The 17,231-nt window shown below is 35.9% G+C and overlaps 1 protein-coding gene across 4 annotated transcripts in view; it reads right to left on the bottom strand.

The window, feature by feature from the left end:
- Positions 1-17,231, bottom strand: part of NEO1 (neogenin 1) — a 233,387-nt gene that overhangs the window by 96,675 nt on the left and 119,481 nt on the right. For all 4 annotated transcript variants that reach the window (XM_087428672.1, XM_087428673.1, XM_087428670.1 and 1 more), the window contains exons 6-7: positions 6,507-6,661; positions 5,004-5,124 (exon numbers count right to left, since the gene is read on the bottom strand). In XM_087428672.1, coding sequence (XP_087284798.1) covers positions 5,004-5,124; positions 6,507-6,661 — 276 coding nt within the window. The remainder of the gene's footprint in view (positions 1-5,003; positions 5,125-6,506; positions 6,662-17,231) is intronic.

The raw sequence follows: 17,231 nt of genomic DNA, 5'->3' as shown, positions 1-17,231 counted from the left end.
CGCAGTGGAGCACGCACACTTAACCGCTACGCCACTGGGCCGGGCCCTCATTTTCATCTTGGAAAGATATTTTTGTTGGGTATATAATTTGAGTCGACTTTTTTCTTGTTCCTTTTAGGATTTTAAAAGTGTTATTCCATTGTCTTCTGGCTTGCACCATTTCTAGAAACAAGTCGGTGGTAATTTTTATCTCTGTTCCTCTGTATGTGTCTTTTTAAAAATTTCTGGCTGCCTTCAAGAGTTTCTCGTTTAGTTTGGTTTTCAGTAGTTTGACTATGATGTGTATAGGTGTGTTTCTTTTATTACTACTACTAATACTATTATTATTATTATTAGTTTTTATCCTATTTGGGGCTGTCCGGCCTTCTTCTTGAAACTGTGGTATAATCTCCTTCATTTTTTTATTTTAAATTTTTGGCTATTATCTATTCAAATATTTGTTTTGTTCTGTTCTTGTTTCCTTGTGAGACTCCAATTTACTTATGTTATACCATCTGATACTGTACCACCTTAGATGCTCTGTTTGTCCCCCTCCTTTTATTTCAGTTTAAATAATTTATGTTGAACTATCTTCAAGTTGATTATTTCCTCAGCTATGTTGAATCTACTGATCAGTCTGAAAAAATGCTTCATCTCTGATACCATGTGTTTTACTTTTTATAGTTTCCTTTCTCTGGTTGTGGAACCTTTTACCCTCTGGACAAATGCAAGTAGCTCCAATCTCTTTATGGTTTCCATCTTTCTGCCAAAATTCCTCATCTGTTCATTCAAGTTATCTACATTTTCCACTAAACCCTTTAACATACTAATAATAATTAAAGTCCCTGTCTGATAGTTCCAATATCTGTGTCTCCTGAATTTGGTTCTGTTGATTGCTTTATCTTCTAACAATGGACTGGTTTTCCCATGCTTTTTCTGTTTATGTCCAATAATTTTTGACTGAATGCTGAGCATCGTGTAGAACAGCAGAGACTAATTATCACACTTGGAAACTGGCATCTCTGTTCTTCTGTCAAACCATTGGTGTGGAGGAGTTTTGTCAATTTAGACAGAAATTGAGCTTGGTATGGATTTTATTGTTGTTATAATTACCTTCAGCACACCACAGGTTTCAAATTCTTCTACTGGTAGACTACATGTCTTGTGCTTCAGGTGAGAGATGAGGAGCTGGAGAGTTTTTCTCAATTTTCCTGTTTTTCTTCAACCATTCCTGCATACCTCTACCACAGAAGGATCTCTCTTCATGTTCTTGACTTTTTCCCCGAAGTAGAAAGCTTTTTTGTTACTTGGTCATAGTAGGCTCATGGTTGGGGCAGGTGGGATTTTCAGTTGTCCTGGTCCAGCCTCAGTATTAGGTAAGCCCTGTGGCTCTCCTTCCTATGGCAGCCAAAATCTGCTTTGTATTTGCATGTTGAATGGTAGTTTCCTACTCTTCCCCTAGAAGTAAAAGACATCTCCCAGGTATTGGTGTAGAATCTTGGGGCCCAAAATGGTTTCCTGTACCTCTTTCAGAGATAAAGCGTTTTTCTCTTCTACCCTTCCCCCAGCAGCAATGGGTCTTTGCTTCTAATCTCCCTCCAGAAATTTATGAAATAAGGTTTTCTGCCCCTCCCACATTGATCTGAGGCTTCAGGGAGTCTGAATAAATGGGAGGGGCTTTGCACCTATCTCCCAGCAGCTACAGATCACCTTCACTTCTATACCACCAACATGACTTTTCTTGAGTCTCTGGCTTGCCCTCAATCTTAAGAGTGAGTATCCTGTGAAGCTCCAGGGAAACGTATTTGCAGGCAAGTATGCACTCCCCTTTTATCTGGGGCCCCCAGATACTCCAAGCTAGGCCATACTCAGTCTTTAACAACCAGTTAAAATTTTAGCTGATTTCTTCGTATCCACTTTTAGGGAAGCGATCTCTTTCTCTCATGCTCTGCCAAAGTGAAACAATTCATGACCCATTCATTGGGGGAGGGGGCTTGTCCAATTCTTTGGAATTTAGGTTACCTGATTGCTTTGCAAGCTCAGTGTCTGATGGGCTCAGAGCAATTATGATTTGGTAGATCATCCAGCTTTTTATTACAGGTGAGGATAGGCTGTTCTGTGCACACACTTTACATCCTGAGTAGAAGTAGAAATCCTCTTCCACTTCAATTCCCCTTCCTTTTCTATTTTTATAAAGGCATCACCATTCTTCCAGTCACCCAGATAAAACCTTGGAAGTATCTCTAACTTCCCTACAACAATGTTTAATATCCAATCAGGGGATAAAGTCTGGATTAGATAAATCACTGACATCTCTTTATTAGGATCCTTTCTTTCTATTTCTCTAGTACAAGTACTTACCATCTCACAATGGGCTCTTATCAATAATATTCCTTCAACCAGTCTCCTCCACTCTGTCTTCTTCCAATTAAATCTCACTTTATCATCAGATTGTTTCACTACAATATTGCTCTGACTGTTTATAATCAAGGCCATGATCAATCTGATCCTATTCTGCCTTTACAGGCTACCTTCCTAGAGGAAGATGTACTCTAACTATTTCCATACTGACCCAGGTCCTCTTTTTAACATGTGGAAATCTTATCATTCAAGGTCTATTACAAAGGGGATACTTTCCCTGAATAAACTTCCCTGGTCACACAAACAGAATTCCTCTCTTCTGAATTGTATGCCGCTTTATTTGTACAACAAAAATAACACTTTTTATGGACTGGTATTAAAGCTGTACACATTTCTTATATCTCTTACAATACTGTAAACTCCAGAAAGGCTGAGATCAGATCTTATAAATTGTTATAGTCTCTCTTTTAGCTTTCCCACCATAAATATTTATCTTGCAAATTAAAATAACAATTAATAACATGACACTCACTTTCCTTCGTATAATCCATCCTTAATGCATCCCTGACAAGGTCAGTAAGAAATTTCGCCAGCCCACAAAACATTGTCTGTGTTGAAACATTGCCTCAAAAGGGGAAAAACACACACTACAACTATAATTATTACGCCATCGAAGCTTTTTCAGAAGAAAGCCCAATTAGGATTAGTTTAGGGACCTCGTAGCATAGCCAACCACTTATACTGTTAGAGTTAAATCTATAACAGTAATCCCAAACACAAATATACTGAAATCCCTTTATTTAGTTCCATGTAACTAACCCCAAGAGAGCCACGAAGTTTACCAAGGAAAATCACTGCCACTAATAAAAAGAAATAAGCCTATCTACCTCACTAATTCTGTGAGTGTCTTATTGGGTAACCATACTCAGGCATTCTGCCAAGACGGAAAGGTGACATGCTTTTACTAAATCATTTTCAATGAACAGGGTAAGGTATAATCGCAGACAAACGTAGGAAGAAAAAGAGCAATTCTAATATTATATGCCTTTTTATAACAGTACTCTCAAATACATTTTCAAGAAATAGCATATAAAAATCCTATAGTTATTTTTAGTGAAAAGCCAGAGTAGGTGCCATTTTTGCCAATTAGCTTCCCTGGCTAGGCTATATGGCTGGGACCACACTGAATCTGAACTTAATTGACTTGAACACCAGATCAGATGTCTGGCGTCTTTTTCACACATTCTTGAGAAATTCACAAAATGAAAAATGCTTTTCTTGCTAAAACAAATAATAATACACCTAACAGATATCCTTCTCAATTTAACACAGAACTGTTATCCAACAATTCAACTTCTAGTAATTTAGTATGAGAAAATAATCATAGAAAGAAGTTCAGCATAGCAGTGTTCCTAATAGTAAAAAATAAGAAATACTTTAAATGTTAACCAACAGAGAATCATTTATATAAAACAAAGTGCATATATTTGATGCAGATCTATATTTATTGACATGGAAAGATGGCCACAGCATGCTCTTGCAAGAAAATAGGTTATAAAACCATATATACATCTGTATGTGCTCATATGTAGTACGCCTAGGTGGCAGGATTTTGAGCATTTATTTATATGCCAATTATCAATTTATTGCCTCTCAGCTCCAAATTCATACTTCATTGCCTGCTCTGCAAAAATAAACCTGGGCCCTTTATATATTTTTCCTTTGCCAGCTGACAAATGTGTTAAATTTTGTCAGTCAGGGTGCTGGAGAGCAGCTTCCCCCAACACCAACCCCTCAGGTGGTTTCATAGCAGAACGCCTTCAGTGAGACACCTCCTCATGAACAGCTTTCCCCAGAACACCAGACAGTGGCTGTGATCAAGTTTTGACAGCACAGCCAGTAAACCATGTCATCCAGTAAACCATGGCTACATCCTCTCCAACAGGGTCTGGATCTCATCCCTGAGAGGAGCCTCTTTCCTGAACATTCTCTCTCACACCTAGGGATTGCAGCTGTTCCTTCTATCTGCCATTCTTACGTTCCCTAGAGTTCTCTTTATTTCTTGCTAGCCAATCCCTTGTTACTCCAATCCTCTGTTATAGCTAATAATTCTTTACATTAAACAACATGTAATTCTTTATTTTTTGCTCCAATTACTCTGTGGTTTCCTTAGAATTCACAATGACTGATACAGGGTGGTGGTTTTTTTCCTTTTTCCTTTTCAATGTTGTATAAATTTATAATAAGTATTTTTTTTGGTGATAGAAAAGGCAAGTTAATTTTATTTTGGAAAAACTGAAAAATTCAATGCAAAATAAACATTACTTAAGTAAAGTGTTCCTATTTTAATAGAGCAGAAATATATTTGTGAGATTAAAACGACTGAAATCTGAAGAACATTCGTGTAAGATTATAATTGTCTAGTTTTTTTTTCTTAATACCAGTTGCTTTTCAACATTATCCAAAATTGTGTTTCTAGGTTAATTTAAGCAATAGAAATGATTTAGACCACTATTTTTTTTCTCTTAGTTATGCCCTACACTGGCCTTTACAAACGGGTTACTAATGATGAGGTATCCTGGAGTGATAGGTACTGTGACAGGTACTAGTTCCTCAAACACACAGTTAGCCTCTTTTTATCTTACTGTTTCAGCCCCTCTTACCATGTTCAAGGATTATCAGTTGGGCTCCAGCCTGTGCATTTCCAACATCATTCTCAGCAATGCACTGATAGAACCCTTCATCTGATTTCACCAGACCCAAAACTTGAAGATTATGTTCCTTCTGAGGAATAAAAACATAAATATAATTTTATGATTCAACTGATAAACATTAGTTCAAAATCTCAAGGATATGTTCTTTCTGGGGAGGAAAAACAAGTAAAATTGTATGATTCAGTTAGTGAATATTATCTACCTACGTATGTGTTAACTCAATTTTATTGACAAGGTACTGACTTAACTGACTAGAACAGGAAACACTATCATTAACAGTAAAGAACTTTATGGAAAGTCACACCCACAGTGTTTGCAAACTTACACCTTGCTTGGAAAAATATCTGGCATGCAATACCACGTAACCATAGTAAAAGTCTGAATTTGCGAATTCAAGGCACTTTTTTAAGATTATCTCTAATATCAATAGTTCTAACAGATTAGACAATAAGTTAAATGAGGCTGCATATATAGGAGCTTTCCTTAAACTATAAAATACCATATGAATGTCGACTATTGTTATTTTTATTGATATAATACAATACGGTTTTAAGATTTTTATGAAAATAATGATAAAAGAGTAAAAATGCTAATTTAACTGTAACACATTGCTTTTTAGTTAAGGTTAGATACTTGTGAATTGCTTTTTGTGACATATGAGATTATGCATTTCAAAAATAGAAAATATATTCTTACTAAGAATGAATTACTTATATGAGAAATTTGTAATGAGACACTAAGTCTTTAACAACCATAATTACTTCTGATTATTTCTATGAATGTTGTGTATGCATCTTGAGACGTCATTAATCCTTATTACTAATATCTAGATAATTCTATTACTAGGATGTTAGATAATAATAATAATAATAGATAATATTTACTAAGCATCTACTATATATAAAGTCAAAAGCAATAATGGCTAAGTATTCTTAAATACATTTAACACTATTTACTTTTGCATTTACCTTTTAAAAGAATCTTTGTATCTATTGTCACAACTGTCCAACATTGGGACATACTTGTTTTGAAGGGCCTGGGCGTCAGTACATGAAGGAAAGATTTCTGCTCCTTGAATAGAGAGCTGTGAATGAAGACAACTGGTGTATGTGCGTGCGAGCACAAACACGAGAATCATTACCCAGAAAATGGTGACAGCTGTGTTTAAGAGTGCTAGTATGTCTGAGGAGGAGTACCAGAGTATTGGTCAGGAGATCTGGACTTTAGGCTTAGTTCAACCACTGATTGCTATGTGATCTTACATAAGTTATCAAAACATTTCTGGGCTCAGCTTTCTCATCAGCCAATGAAGCGATTATGTTCTATGTGAATTTTTCTGTCTTCATCTGCAGTACATCAACTGGTGTATATAAGATGACAGATCTCTTGATGAGGACATTTAAAGACATTTAAGGTTTCAGAGACAAGTGTCCTTCTTTGAAAAATACTTACTACAATCTTAAAGTAATCACTTGGGATAACCATATCCCCATTCTTGACCCACTTCACAGTTGGAGTTGGTTTTCCAGTCACTTCACATTCAAATATAATATCCATAGATTCGTGAGCATATATATTAGTAGGCTGCTTCAGGAATTCAGGTTGGGCTTTAAAATAGAAAAGGAAATTAAGATATTAATGAAAATAAAAATAGGCAGTTATTCATATCTCAAGCAATTTTTAAAAATCAGAATTTACAGGATTTTTACTTATTTTTTGAGGTTTTCACATATTTTTACAAAAGCATATTTAAAATATATGTTAGGAACACAGTATTTTTGAACACTGATATTCTGGTATAACTAACTGGAAGAATAATTATAAAGATAATTTCTCAGTTTCCTTGTTGAGAAATATTTACTAAGTTGACTACACTGAAAACATTGAAAATATGAATGTTCTGTCTAAAAATGAATATTCAAGACTATTCCCCTAAGATTTATACCATTTTGGAAGAGCCATAATTAAAATTCAAAAAGAGTTGAGAAGACTGACATTAACTTCCTTCTCAGTCAGCTTCATGAGTAACCAAAACAAAGTAATACAATGTCACATTAGAGGCCTTAAATAGTTGACTCAGGCAACACACTCCCATCCCTCATTACATGAAACACACTCCCTCAATACACCGCAACACACTCCCATTAGTAACACCCCTCATTACAGGAAATGGTTTTGAAGGGTGAGAAGAAGAGTGGCAGGATCTTTGGGGACAAGTTAAGCATACTTGAAAAAGTCTGAATATTCCAGTATCTTCCTTTCCCCTTGCCCCAAAGTTGTAAATCAGTAAATTCTAAATAACAGATTCATTAAGATTTTGAATTAGAAGGGTAAAAGTAGATCATCTAGTCCAACTTCCCACCTAATGCTGTAATTTCCTACACAACATCCTACTGATCCCCGTTTATAAGTTTCAAATGACAGGGAACTCCCTATATCACAGAGTAGCAAGCTCTACTGTAGGCTGGTTCTATTTAAAAAACAGTGATGACAATGGTAGTAGCTTTTTGTTTGTTTGTTTGTTTGTTTTAAATAGTTGAGCTAAAATGTGCTCAGCTTGCTGGGATTCTGACTGGGATTGAGTTGAATCTGTGGCAACTTGACATCTTAACAATATTGAGTCTTCCTTTCCATGAACATGGTGTATCTCTCCATTTAGTTAGACTTTGGTTTCTCTCATCAATGTTTTATAGATCTCAATATACAAATCTTGTTCATACTTTGTTAGGTATATACCTAAGTATTTCAAATTTTTTGGTGCTATTGTAAGCAGTACGTGAAAATTTTTTCAGTTTCCAACTGTTCACTAGCTAGTATGTAGAGGTGAAACTGATTTACATATATTGACCTTTTATCCTGTGGTCATGCTAAAACTCACTCCTTACTTCTTAGCAGCATTCTATAGACAATTCTGGGACTACCTACATGGACAATCATGCTGTCTGTGAATAGAGACAGTTTTATTTCTTCCTTTCTAGTCTGCTTTCTTTTTTCATTTCCTTGCCTATGGCACTGGCTAGAGTGGGGCAGGTCCTGGGAAGAAGTCCAGACTAGCTTTATAACTTGGCTAAATGAAGAGTAAAAGCACAGAGAGCAGGTAGAACCCCAGGTAAGCAGCAGGAGCTAAGGAGGGAAAGAATGTACAGTCTTAAGAAGCAACACACACTCACAGTGATGGAAGATCAAGAAAATGTAAGTCTGTACAACTAGATGAAATCAGGAAAATCTATTAATAGTGAATTTGACTATCCTTTCAAACATTGATTAGCCATTTGTATTTACTCTTTTGTGAATTATCTATACACATACTCTGACATTTTTTCACTTAGAGTGCTCACAATTTTCTTATCTAATATATAAGAGCTTTTCACATAATGCCAGTTACCAATTTATGGCCTCTCAGCTCCACATCCACTCTTTGTAGTAATGGATGTGGACCTTTGCCAGCTGGTGCAATGCTAGACTTTGTTAATAGAGGGTTCTAGAGGGACACTGCAAGGTACAGCAGAGGAAAGGGCTTATCCTTCAGGTTGAGGTGTGCTCTTCTTCTTGCCCCTATGGTGTGACAGCTAGAAGGTATATGAAAGACCCATTGGCAATTACTCTCCTGCAAGTTTCTCTGCTCAGTCTCTAGCAAGTGTGTCCAGTTTACTCCAGCAGGTGGCTTTCTGTGGACCAGCTCTGACCCACAGTATCCCACTGGACAGCATCCCGCATACCAACTCTGACTCAAGGCATCCCCCCAGGGCTCATCATCCCTGCTCATCATTAGTCAGGACCATGGCACCCCAACAAGTGGCTTTTCACACACCAGCTCAGGCCTGTGCCATCCAGCAGGTAATCTCCCATGGACCAGCTTGGCCCACGGCTGTGTCCTCTGGCAGCAACTACACTCTCTCTGAGGTCTGAATCGCAACCTTGGGTAGGGGTGCCCTCTTCCAAATTTGTTCCTTTTTTGGATTTTCTCCCACAGCTCTGGAGGTAGTAGCTGATCCTTATATTTACTAGTCCTGTATTCTTTAGGGTCCTATTTTATCTTTTTTAGTAGTTAAAACACCTTTTACTAGTTAATTCTTTTACTAGTTAATTCTTTTTATTAAATTTTCCTTGTTCAAATTCCTGGTGTGATTTCTGGCTCCCGACTGGATCCTGACTAATACACTAAGATATTAATCCTTTCTCATACAGGCTACCAATATTTCTTCTCAGTTTTTTCTTTTGTCTTTTAACTTTAGGATCTGTTGTTGTATCAAAGTTTTAAATTTGTATGTGGAAAAATACATTAGTCCATTCCCTTTTGGCATCTGTATTTTATTACTCTTACTTCAAAGGTTTTCCCTGCTTCCATTTTATAAAAATATTCCCTTATATTTTCTTCTAGTATGTCTATGAAACAATCTGGACTTCACTAAGTATCCAGTTTTACATTTTTCTAAATGGCAACTCCAGTAGTCCCAATAAGAGTAACTGATTTGAAATAGTTTTCATATTAAAATCCTATATACTCTTGGGCGGTTTATTTCTGGATACTAAGTGGCTTCATTTATCTATCTATTCCTGGGCCAGAACCACAAACTTAATGATTGTAACTATACAGTATTTTCAAATATTTGGCAGAACAAGTACTCTCTCTTTATTCTTTCATTTCCTCAAAATTTTCCTATTTGTTCATTCATTTATTTTTTTTCCCCAGATGAATTTAGACTCATCTTTGGTTAAGTTTCTCTGTTCCTTTCCAAAGAAAACAGACAAACTCTAGGCTGTTTTCATTTGAACCTAGAATTTTCATTTGAACTGCAATAAATTTTAGATGCAGGAAAAATGAACATATGTGCAACTGTGAGTGGTCCTATTTAAGACCAGATTATCTATGTTTAACTGGATATTATTCAATAATGACTTATTGTAAAGACGTTGTAATGACTGAAGTCAAGAGACCTATAGTTGAGTTCTGGTTCTACCACTAGACATTTTGCTGACCAAGGGTTTCAAATCCATGGGTTTCAGTTGGCTCCTATACTAAACAGGGAAGTCAACTAGACTATTCCTAAGTACACTAAGGTCTCTAACCAACTGTGTTTTAATGATTTTAGTTCATCTTTGATGTATGATAATTAACACATTCACGAGTGCTTTCCACTTATTATCATTTAGTTCCCACAACAACCCTATTATTTAGGTATTATTATCTTATTTCCATTTTACAGACAAGGACACTAACACAAAGAGAGGCTAAGTAGCTCCATAGGGTCACAAAGCTTAGTCAGTGACAGATCTGGATTTTGAACCTAGGCAGTCTGACTCAAAACTCTATCTCTTGGGCCAGCCCCAGTGGCCTAGTGGTTAAGTTCAGCATGCTCCGCTTTGGCGGCCCAGGTTTGGTTCCTGGGTGCAGACCTACACCACTCGTCTATCAGTGGCCATACTGTGGTGGCAGCTCACATACACAAAGAGGAAGATTGGCAGCAGACGTTAGCTCACGGCGAATCTTCCTCAGCAAAAACAAAAAAACTCTATACTCCTTACTTTTTTATTTTTTAGAAAAGAATAATAAATCTCATGTACTTGTAGATTCAACAATTATCAACCCATGTCCAATACTGTTTCATCTACACACCAACACATCCCAGGCCCCTCCCCCATATTACTTTGAAAGCAAACCCCAAGTATTGTATTATTTCATATATAAATATTTAAATAAGTACCTCTACAAAACAAGAACTCCCATTTCTAAACAAAATCATGATACCGTCATCAAGTTGGTATCTACAATAATTTCTTAATATCAATTATCCAGTTAGTATTTGCATTTCACTAATTGGCTTATGGTTTTTAAAAAAATGATTTATTTTATTTGAATTGGGCAAAGCGCATTCACTGGTATTAATTTGTTTCTTACGTGTTTTTTAATCTATAGGTTCCTCCTTTGTCTCTTACTTTCCATTTGTAATTTGTTTGTTCAAGTCATTTGTCAGGGAAAGTTTCCTGCAGTCTGTCTTTTGCTGACTGCATTGCCATGGTGGTATTTAACATATTTGTCCTATATACTGGCAGTTAAATATAAAAGCTTGATTGATTTGGGGCCAGCCCTGTGGCTTAGAGGTTAAGTGCATGCGCTCCACTACTGGTGGCCCGGGGGGCGCGCACCGACGCACCACCTGTCCGGCCACGCTGAGGCCGCGTCCCACATACAGCAAGTAGAAGGACGTGCACCTATGACATACAACTATCTACTGGGGCTTTGGGGATAAAAAGGAGGAGGATTGGCAATAGACATGTTAGCTCAGAGCCGGTCTTCCTCAGCAAAAAGAGGAGGATTAGCATGGATGTTAGCTCAGCGATGATCTTCCTCACAAAAATAAATAAACAAACAAACAAACAAATAAATAAATAAATAAATAAAATAAAATAAAAGCTTGATTGGAGTCAGGCTCTTTATTTTTTTCAAGACTACTTCATAGGTAATGCCATGCCCTTCCATCAGGAGGGTTCATGATGTGTGTGACTGCCTCTCCTTTTGCGATGTTCACAGTCTTTGATAATCATTGTCTATGCAAAAGGGGTTGTAAAATAGTAATATTCTTATTCTCTCATTCCTTCTATAAAGAGAAACATCCCCTCATCAATTATTCGGTTATCCTTAAATACAGTTCTTATAGAAAGGACAGAATAAATGCTTGTTTCTTTCCCTTTACTTACCGATTTTCAAAACAATGATCTGGTTCTCTAATATCCTCCCTCAATGGTGATCACTGAAGGCTTTTTTTTAGTATCATTATGAGTTCATGGATTGAATTATATTTGGTTTGTTTCAATCCACGGAAGTTATTATTCTTTTGATTCTCCAACTATCCCATCTTTGACCAACAGAAGCCTGAGTCCACTGGAAGTTCCTGAGTCCTTTTTGACATGACCCTAGTGGTTTTTAGTATCTTCTAGTCACTGTTTTTAGGCCCTATTTGTGGACAAAGCCAGGAACTATGTACTTTTCAAACATAAAATTCATCATGATTTCACTTTGGTATTTTCAATTAAAGTCAGGACTATAGGTTTCATCTGGATCTTACTAATTTTACATCTGTATCTCCTTTCTCTCATGCCAAAAATCTCTGTTCTCAGTGACACCAACTCAATTACTCAGATGCTTTATCTTACTCTCAGTAGTCTCAGAATAACAATACCAACATTTCCACCAACAATATAATAAGAGAAAACAGTTGAAGCTTTTTGCAGTTCTTTTTGTCCTCAGAGTATATCCACTAGGTATGTAGTCCAATTACCACTTTAAATTTATTTGGAATAGTAACTTGCACTTGGAATTGTTACTTTCTATGTGGCTATATGACCAACTAGATACACATTCCGAGTCATTTGTTTCATTTTACTATCCCTTTTTAGGAATTAATTTGTAAAATTTTGAATCTACAAAAGCAGGGTATATTCAAACAAGTCTTGTTTCTAACCCTGTTTTCCCTACCCTATAACCCTCCCTTCCCCTAAAGGTAGCCATTTCAAGTTTTTTTTATGGCTTAACTTTCCATTTTTAAAATTAGAAGCAAACACACACAACTTGTCCCCACTCCTCTAAGAGATTAAATAGTAACATACTAAATTTTTTCTACCTTCAAAGCCTGCAATCTTAACCACTATGGTACCATGTTTCCGGGGAATTGACATATTCCTTGAGTCTAAAGGACTGAGGTTCCCCCTAAGGCAGAGTATGTAATTTTGGAAAACAAAGCAAAATCCTCTTCAAAAAAAAGTCCAATTAATATATAGTTAGTATGCATTTTTAGTAAACAGACTTTCAAAGACTATTAGAAAAAAATCATCACAAACAATGTTCAAGTCATCATTTACTTTTCCCTTTCATGAATTATAAAATAATGCCTTTAAAATGTTCTCTGGATTTTAACTCCTCTGTAGATAGTATTCACACCAATTAAACACAATGTAAGAGCAGATGTTTGTGGTTGGGAAGTTAAATTGATAACCAAAGAGCAAATGAGTCAATTACCATAAGAAAATAAGTGTTGTAATGGAAGATTATGCATTTCGTTACCAAAGAGATAATTAAGCTTCAAATTCTCTTTGACAGTTCCCTATCCTTTCTAATGCCATCATCATTACAAGAATAATTTTAATCGCTAAATGCACAAGTTGAATTTAATACTAAAACATATTATACTTGCAAAATTCTTTTACTGGAAACATCACTTAATTCCATCACTGTTATATAATGCTGGAAATTGCCACTCAATTCAAACAGAAAACAACATAGGGCCAACACCAATATTTCAAGGTTACTTTATTATTCTGTTATTTGGAAGATTATAATAGTTTTCATTTACATTAGCTCTAAATTGTTAGAGTTTCTATTGTTTGATTTTAAAAGTATAAGCATTGAAATTCTTTAAAAGCTCTTTAAGTAGAGAAACAAAGCAATTTTGTCCATTTAATGTTAAACTGCACACTTGCTGTTCTTAAGCTTCTTTTCAATAATTCACAAAATTACATGTAAGTTCTTAAAAAAAACAAAAACAAATAAAAACCAGGCATTTAACAGCCTGAAATCCCTTCAGGGATGTTGTTTGACAATCTAATCACAAGTCTGCTATAATAAGGACTGGCTCAACTAACAAAGCAAAAATACATTAGAACCCTCCAACGTTTCTTGAGAAAGGTTCTCGTTCCAATGAAGGTGAATAGGTTTTCCTTATTCTCCAGGAGAAATAGGTGAAATCGTAACCATGAAGCAACATTATGACAAAGTTGCCACAGGACCTTGAAATTAGATTTCTATCCTTCCACCCCACACCTTCAGCTCCAGTTTCATTGCTTTTCCTTAACTCTGCCCCTCAACTTGGCTAACAGGTACTCATCCTTCAGATCTTAACTAAAAATCATTTCCTTAAAGAAGCTCTTCCTGATTCACAGGCTCCCACTTCCCCTTCCCATTCCTAGGCCATGACTGCCCTATTTACCATTGAAACCCCAGCGGCCTAAACCATAACAGGTGCTCAATGCATATTTGTTGAAATAAATGGTTAATTGAATTCTAAAAATTCCATTAATCAGCACTATCAGAGAATCAGAGGTTCAGGTTAAGAATTTTTCAAGGATTCTCAAGTTTCTCAAGTATTCCATGTTTTATACCATTGTTTCTCCAACAGTTCATAAACCTATTCTTTGCTGTGAATTTTCTGCATGAGTTTTAAATTTAGCTTTTAAATGATTATGATTACATAAAATCTTAAGCATGTAATTTCAGCACTCACATTTGTATTTATGTTTACAAACTGGCTCTGTGATCACAGAATTTAATCCTAATGCAATGTTTCTCAAACTTGGGGTTTTAGTGTCCTTAAAGCTTTTAAATTTGAGAAACTGTGCCCTACACATGATTTTTTTTTTTATTTTGAAGAATTCACAAAAATATTTACTAACTACAAGCTCTCCTTCCTTAACAAGATTGGACTTGATACTTGATCTTTGCATGATGTCCCAATCATGATGAACATTAATCGTGTACCACATCTAGACAGAGAAGGTATGGAGACCTCAAGGTTGATTACTTTCACTTGGCACTGTAAGTACATTAGAAATGCTCCCTAAATAGCTGAACTCATAAGCGCTCTGCTTTCGGCCTTGCAGCAGCATACAAACGACTTAAGACAACGTTTCTCCAAGTGAGACCCACAGACTATTAGCAAAGATACCTAGAAAAATGTTGGGTGCTGGGCCTCACACCACATACTTGAGAATTACAAAAGATGAGGCCACCAAGTCTGCATTTTAACAAGCTCTCCCAGATTATTCTCAGTCATGCTAAAGTGCGAGAATCCTGCACTAGGGGTCACTTAGATACATCATCACAATTTTATATACACAGGGAGCTCCCCAATTCTTGTACCTTCCAGGACCACAGAATTCATTCATATGCTCAATCATTAAACAAATATTTAATGAGCAACTACTAAGATGCAAAGACATTTTACTGGATGCTGCGAGGAAGACAGATAAGAAAGACATGCTTAATAAACTGTAAAGTAAGGCAGAAAGGTATGATGTCAAGAGAAGATAAAATGTTATATAGATGAGAATTCAAAAGGGAGTAATAACTAACCATTGATGCATCGAGAGATATACAGAAAATTGGTCTCGCTATCTCACAGGAGGATAACTGGGAAACTGGCAAATAAAGAGAGATGGACAGTGACTTGTTACCATATACCTTTTCCTACAATTTTTAAAATTGTGGTAAAACAAACATAACAAAATTTACTATCTAACCATTTGTAAGTGTACAGTTCAGTGGTAGTAAGTACATTCATATTATTGGGCAAACATCACCACGATCCATCTCTAAAACTCTTTTTATCTTGTAAAACTGAAACTCAGAACCCATTAAACAATAACATTCCACTTACCCCACCCCCTCAGTCCCTGGCAACCACCCTTCTACTTTCTGTCTCTATGATTTTCTAAGTACCTCATGTAACCGAAATCATATGGTATTTGTCTTTTTTGACTGGCACATTTCACTTAGCATAATGTCCTCAAGGTTCACCCATGTCACACAGGTGTCAGAATTTCCTTCCTTTACAAGGCTGAGTAATATTCCATTCTATGTACATACGATGTTTTGCTTGTCCACTCATCTGTCCATTCATCCATTGAGTTGCTTCTAATGTTTTGGCTATTGTGAATAAAACTGCTATGAACATGAGTGTACAATTATCTCCTGGAGACTCTGCTTTCAATTCTTTTGAGTATATACTGAGAAGAAGAAATGCTGGATCATATGCTAATTTCAATTTTAATTTATTGAGTAACTACCATACTGTTCTCCACAGCAACTCTACCTTCCCACCAACACTGCACAAGGGTTCCACTTTCTCCACATCCTCATCAACACTTGTTATTTTCTTTTTTTTTTGATAATAGCCATCCTAATGGGAGCAAGGGGGTATTTCACTGTACCATATACATTTTTGTACCATTTGATTTTTTACCATGTTCATGGATTGCCTATTTAAGAAAACTTTATTGACCACTGGATGGTTTGGATTTGTCTGTTCCTTGCTTCTCCCTAGTATTTTTTTAGTTGATTCTTTTGGTCGACTGAGAGTATCTTTTGCTTTCTTTTTCCTTCTCTCTACTTTCCTATTTATCATTATCAAATTTTAAAAGATGAATAAGTATTCAGTATAGAAGGTGTAAAGAATACAGAAAACATAAAAGCCTCCCCTTTATCAAGCCCCAAACCACTGTCAATACCACTACCTTTCCTAGAGATAAACACTATTATATTTTCACTGTGTGAGCCTTCCAAACTTTTTTCTACGTATTTCAAACATTACACACACACACACATACATTTTTAAAAATACAGAATGGATCAGAGAATAAATACTCCTCTCCAATTTGTGTTTCTCTCTTAATAATTTTATGTATCAGTATATATTGCCACCTCTTTTTTGATAGCAGCATAGTGGTCCATAGTCTGACGATACCACAATTTATTTAATCATTCTCCTACTAATGGACATTTGATGCTGCTTTTACTTTTTCTATTAAAGGTAATGCTATAATACACATCTTTGTACATATGTTTAAGAATTTCAGAAGAATAGATTCCTAGAGGGAATAACTAGGTCAAGATATTTTTATATTTAAAAATGTTATAAATATTACCAAAGGCTGTAACCAGTTTTATTTAGAGAATCACTATCAATGAGACTATTCATTCTACTGGAAGTCCTAGCTAATGCAATAAAATAAGAAAAGAAAAATAAATATAGGGATGGGGTTGAAGAAATCTCCCCCTGCCCACCCCACAAGCATACCAAGGCAATGACTGTCTACTCAGAACATTCAAGAAACTCTCTCTCTCATGGAGAAATTCTAATGTGCATTGCTGTTCTATTTGTAGTGGGGGTGAGGTGGAAGCCCCAATGATTTAATCAATTAAATTAAGTAATGTAATAATTACTAAATTTATAAATAATAATTAAACTATGGTACATCTAACTGAAGTATATGTTACAGCCTTCTGACATAAAGTGTAGGGACCGACAGCACTGGCATCATCTGGGAGCTTGTTAGAAAGACAGTATCTCTGTCCCCTACCCTAAATCCTCTGAATCAGTATCAGCATTCTACCAAGATCTCTAG

The sequence above is a fragment of the Ceratotherium simum genome, chromosome 3 (assembly GCF_057802395.1).
Source record: "Ceratotherium simum simum isolate JZ-2026a chromosome 3, ASM5780239v1, whole genome shotgun sequence".
NCBI lineage: Eukaryota > Metazoa > Chordata > Mammalia > Perissodactyla > Rhinocerotidae > Ceratotherium > Ceratotherium simum.
This window is presented reverse-complemented; position numbering and strand designations above follow the sequence as displayed.